At 41.5% G+C, this 6,000-nt stretch overlaps 1 protein-coding gene across 2 annotated transcripts in view; it reads left to right on the top strand.

Moving 5' to 3' along the window:
- Positions 1 to 5,174: 5,174 nt before the first annotated feature.
- Positions 5,175 to 6,000, top strand: part of COLEC10 (collectin subfamily member 10) — a 36,315-nt gene continuing 35,489 nt past the window's right edge. For both annotated transcript variants that reach the window (XM_087864659.1, XM_045805750.2), the window contains exon 1: positions 5,175 to 5,476. In XM_087864659.1, coding sequence (XP_087720785.1) covers positions 5,329 to 5,476 — 148 coding nt within the window. In that variant the 5' untranslated portion in view covers positions 5,175 to 5,328. The remainder of the gene's footprint in view (positions 5,477 to 6,000) is intronic.

The following is a 6,000-nucleotide window of genomic DNA, read 5'->3' as shown; positions in this document are numbered from 1 at the left end:
TCATCAAAAAAGAGAGAGAGAGAGGACTCAAGGAAAATCATAAGTGAAAGAGGAGACATAACAACCAATACCACAGAAGTAAAGATTATAAGAGAATATTATGAAAAACTATATGTTGACAAATTGGACAACCTAAATGAAATGGATAAATGCCTAGAAACATATAACCTCCCAAACTGAATCACAAAGAAATAGAAAATTTGAACAGACTGATTACCAGCAATGCAATTGAACCAGTTCTCAAAAAACCCCCACCAAATTCCAGAACCATATGACTTCACAAGTGAATTCTACTAAACACTGCTTTCCATTACTCTGTCCTCCAGGTTGCCAATCTGTTCTTTGTCTTCCTCTAGTCTGCTATTTATTCCATCTAGTGTATTTTTAATTTCAGTTATTGTGTTCTTAATTTCTGATTGGTTCTTTTTCATGTTTTCTATCTGTTAAGGTTCTCACTGAGGTCCTCCACTTTTTTCTTGAGTCCAAAGAGTTTCTTATAACCATTACTTTAAGTTCTCTATCAGGCATATTACTTATCTTCATTTCATTTAGGTCTCTTGCTCTGATTTTGTCCTGTTCTTCATTTGGGACATATTCCTGTCTTCTTATTTTGTTTAACTCTGTGTGTCTATTTCTATGTGTTAAGAAAGTCAGCCACATCTCCTGCTTTTGAAAGCAGCGGCCTTATGAAAAGGAGCTCCTATGGTGCCCTGCACTGCAGTGTGCCCTGTTCTTCAGAACCTGGCACTTCAGGGATGTCTCCTATGTGTGTTGCATGTGCCCTATTATCGTGGCTATGCCATGTTTACCTTCAGTCCTGTCATCTGCAATGGCTCTCTTTGCTGGTTGTGGGCAGGGTTTGGTCCCAGGATTGTTAGCAGGCCAGTCTGGGGCCACCTTGTGCCTGAGTTGAGTTAGACCAGGCATTTGCCAGAGATGTGGTAGCACCAAACTGCTAAGCACTTTCCCTGTGTTTTCCCCTGAGAAGCTCTCATTGTGGGCAGGGCCTGCAGTCAACCAGATGTCTGTCCCCACCCCGTTGCTGGGGCTGCAGTCACACTGGAGTGTGACTGGGGTAGGAGCCACTTTGAAGTGTTACTGGCCCCTGTCAGGGCTGCTTGCACCCTGCCAGGCTTGTGGCACCAATTTGTCTTGGCTCCAGCCAAGGGTATTTGGGAGGGGGCAGGTGCATAGCGTTAGCAAGGTTTGCACAGATTTGCTGTGGGAGGGGTCCTGGATCAGAGGCCTGGCTGGAGGGGTTGTGTCTGCAGGAGAACAAGGGGGTGCAGTGGGGACTGTTAGCAAGTTAAGTAAGGAGTGTTTGTGCCCTGCTGCTTCCTGCAGGTGTCTGTATCTAGGCAAGGGGGCAGGGGAGGAAAATGGTGCCTACCAGCTCCTTTGTTCTTGGGGAATTCTCCCAAGGATCCCTGCCCCTGCAGCACGTACTCTAAGATTAGTGAACACATCTCCCTCCCGTATAGCCCAGGCATTTTTTGAACTGCTCCTTCTATGCTGTATTTCTGTGGGGCTGTTAGTTGTGCTGTCTCCTTAAGGGTAGACAACTCAGTTTCCTCTCACCCTCCTGGCTCTCCCAGAGCCTACACTGCTGATTTTTAAAGTTCCAGATGTTAAACCCTGATGACACTAAGAACTCATGAAATTATGTCCCTCTGGTTTTCATGCCGGTTCCCCATGCCTGGGGTGCCTGGTGTGGGGTCTGGTCCTTTCCTCTCTCCACACCTGCGGTGTCCCTCGCTCCCATGGATAGTTCCAAGGGTCTGTTTGACTCCTGACTACATCTTCTCCCTTCCTACCCTCTTCAATGTGGCCTCTTCTCTACACTTAGCTGGAGAGTCTGTTCTGCTAGTCTTTGGGTCACTTTCTGGGTTATTTTCACTGACGTAAGTGTTTTCTAGGTGTATCTGTGGAACAAGTGAGTTTAAAGTCCTCCTACTCTGCTATCTTCCCTGGAAGTCTCCATACTTTGTTGAACTGAAAAAGAAAGAGAGAGAGAGAGAGAGAGGGAGAAGTTGGAAAGAACAGGCATAGCATATGCCAAGGAAAAATACTAAGGACTATTATTTGCTTCAAATTGTTACCAATGTGTTTCTACATATAAATGTAATCAATGTACTTCACTATGTGCCAGGGAATGCTTGTCAAAGAAATGAAAGAAACAAAATAGATTTAGAATGATCTAAACAACTTAAAGAACAGCTATTTTTCAAAGAATCTTAGCATTCAGAAAGTACATTAAACATCCAGTCTAAACTCACTTTAAATGCCTTATGGCATTTGAAGTTGAGTGATTTGCTCTTATGTCATTTATCTGGTAATGACAGATGTAGAATTTGAGTTTCTCACACCATTCTTTGGATTCCCACTATTTTCCTATCCCTGTTAATATGGCAAATGCAACCATTTTGATGTTTTAAGAATGTGTGAAAATTAATGCATCTTCAAAGCTTGAGCCTATTCACCTTTATGGAATACAAGTAGCATTTCAAAGCAGGAATTTAGGAAATAATTTATTTGAATTTTTGGGGGTCCCTTTTTCAATTGGTGACTTTTAATCAGGGTTCTCCTGCAAAACAGATATATCTATGTCGATATCGATATCTGTATTTATATATAGATCTATATCAAGAGAGAGAAAGATTTGTTAGGAGAAATTGGTTCACATGATTATGAGGGCTGAGAAGTCCCATAATCCGCCATCTACAAGCTGGAGGCCGGAAAAAGCTGGTGGCATAGTTTCAGTCCAAGCCCAAAGGCCCAAGAATCAGGGACATAATGGTGTTAAGTTCAGTCCAAGTCCAAAGACCCAAGAACCAGGGAGATGATGCCATAAGCTCCCCAGTCTAAGTGCAGGAAAAGACCAAAATCTCAGCACCACCAAAGAGGCAGAGGCAGAACTCTTCTCTCCTCTACCTCTTTGTTCTAATAAGGCTCTCCATGATTTGGATAGGGCCCACCTAGACTGAGGAGGAAAATCTGCTTTACACAGTCTACAGATTCAAAAGCTAATCTCATCTGGAAACACGCTCATAAGCATGCCCAGAAATAATGTTTGGCCAAATATTTGGAGACCCCATAATCCGGTCAAGTTAATACTTAAAATTAACCTTCACACTGATGTTAAATAAATTACTTAATTTTTCTGAGCCTCAAGTCATTTATCTGCAAAATGGGGGAGTAACTATCCATTTCAAGGGTTATTTTAAGGCTTAGATAAGATACACTTAAGACATCAACCCTATTTTGCTCATAATGACTATTCAATTAATGCCTGTTCCTTTTGCTCCCTCACCCTGTATTGCTAATAAAGAGATCCAGTTACGTCATACTATAAGTCTATTATGGGTTGAATTGTGTCTTCCCAGACCAAAAAAAAAAAAAAAAAATCATATGTTGAAGTCCTAACTCTCAATACCTCATAATGTAACTGTATTTTGAGATAGGTTGTTAGGTTTTCAAGTTAAAATGAGATCGTTGTGGGGGGGGGCGGCTAATCCATTATGATGGTATGCTTATAAAAAGGGAAACATTTTGACGCAGAGAGACACACACAGATACACACGGGGAGAATGCTGTGTGAAGATTAGAGCTGTGCTGCCATAAGCCAAGCAAATACCAGAAATTAGGAGAGGGGCCTAGAACAGATCCTTTCCTGGTATCTTCAGAACAAGCATAGCTTTGTACCTTGATCTTAGACTTCCAGCCTCCAGAACTGTGAGACAATACATTTTTGTTATTTAAGCCACTTGATTTGTGGTACTTTGTGACAGCGGCCCTAGGAAACTAATGCCCCGTATTTCTTAGATTGACAATTACTTGTCATCTCATAGAAACAATTCTTCATTAGCCCTTATGAGGATATGTAAGGTCCTTCTTTTCCAATTTCAAGGAATGTAGGTCTAAAACCCCTTCTGGCCTAACTCTTAGTTAACATGCTTCTCAAGAGTAGAGAAGGTAAGGCATCTCCCTATTATATGTGATCTTTTTTTAAAGATTTTATTTATTTATTTGAAAAAGAGTGTGAGAAAGAGAGAAAGAGATCGTGAGCAGGAGGGAGGGGTAGAGGGAGAAGCAGACTCCCTGCTGAGCAGGGAGCCTGATCTGGGACTCAATCCCAGGACCCTGGGATCATGACCTGAGCCAAAGGCAGTCGCTTCACCGAGTGAGCCACCCAGGTGCCCTATAAATGATTTTAATTCTAGTTTTTTAATATCTCACTAAGCCTAGGCTACTCATACAGGCCATGGGTTGATGGAAAGGTAGGTGGATGGAAGGATGGATGGCTGGATGGTTGGGTAGATGGAGAGAGAGAGGTGATAGATAGATGATAGATAGATAGATAGATAGATAGATAGATAGATAGATAGATAGATGATAGGATATAGAGAAAGGAAGAACTATCTGTATTTCTGTCTCTGTATTATGCCTATATCTGTATCTCTGTTATCTATATCTATGCTGCTTTTTAAGAAACATAATAATGGCATAAGCTCCCCCCCCCCATTTTATCAAAAACTTGCTACAAACATGTCGTACTCTCTCATACGCTTGTATTTACTATGATCTGCCAGCCATAATGTTTTGTTAGGCAACTGGTGCTCCTTCCTCTTTTTGCCCATATTTTCTCAAATAAAACTTTGTCCATATTTCAGAATATTTTCTTAAATAATGAACCAGAAAGACAATTACTAGACCAAGGCTATAAACATTTTTTATATTCTGGATACTTATTGCCAAATTGCTTTGCAGAAAAGTTGGTGTTCTTTCCTCGCGGGTTTAATCCCAAGACAATTCTTTGTAACAAGAGAAGGAAACAAGGTCACGAAGAGCAGTTCAACCGCTAGCATTCAGCTGCCACAAACAGTTAATGACTATTTCCTTACAAAAAAAGCTCAAAGCCCTGCATGGTGTATCCATCACATGCAGGTAATTCTAGCAATCTCTGGCTCCATCTTTCTGGAACCCAGCATATAAATGCGAAGTGGGATATTAAGTTGTCAGCTCGTGTACTGAGCGGAAGTCATCTCTAGCCTCTCCATTCTCTGGATTATTTCTTCTCGAGTGTTTAGTTCAGAGATAACTTTCAGTAAACTGTTGTCACTTGAAAATAAACAGTCTGGACAATGTATGCTTCATTTGGAATACTGAGAAAATAAACAACCCAGGATATGCTTCCTTCTTGTCTTTGTAGCCCTTTCTGGAATGTGTACTCCAGATATTTTACTTTCTTCCCTAAAGCAGAAGCTTTTATTTAAAATAAAGCTATTTCTTTGGCACTTCTGGGCAATCCTTTGTTGAAGGACCGCAGCAATGGGCAGCTTTGGAGCCCTGCTTCGAAGAAACCAGTCTGTCCTTCTGGTGCTCTTTCTTTTGCAAATTCAGAGTCTGGGTCTGGACATGGATAGTCGTCCTACCACGGAAGTCTGTGCCACACACACAATTGCACCAGGACCCAAAGGTGAGGAAAGAAAAACAAAATGTTCATATATAATAAGTGAACTCTCTTCCCTCCTCCCTCAACCCTCCTGTAACTCTCAAGGACTTTCTCTTCTCCCTAGCATACTCCTTCTTTTCCTTCTATTTCGGAAAACCAATGGCCTGTTATTTATGTAAAAATCTTCCTTGATGTTAGGTAAGAGAATGTTGGGAGGGGGCAGACCTCACCCAGGGCACGGGAAAATTCCCTCCTCCATGCTGTTCCAGGGGGAAAGTACGCAAGCCAAGACGTTAGTCTTTCAGTAATGCTTTCCTTAAGACCCTCTATTCTTTGGCCGTTTTTATTCCAATGCCTTTCTCAGCACTGATTTTGGTAAAGTTACCAGGCAAAACCTAAGTAAGGAGAAAATGAAATCTTTCATATCTTTCATCAATTAGTGGGCTTCCTATGAAGAGGAAAATTTTTGTCAAGGATTGCAGGTAGTGTATAAATGAAATTTCTTTATTGAAAGTGGAGTCTTTGGGGCCAAGTGCCTTCAGCTGAAG

This window comes from Ursus americanus, chromosome 9 (assembly GCF_024610735.1).
Source record: "Ursus americanus isolate L20-20 chromosome 9, mUrsAme1.1.p, whole genome shotgun sequence".
Lineage (NCBI taxonomy): Eukaryota > Metazoa > Chordata > Mammalia > Carnivora > Ursidae > Ursus > Ursus americanus.
This window is presented reverse-complemented; position numbering and strand designations above follow the sequence as displayed.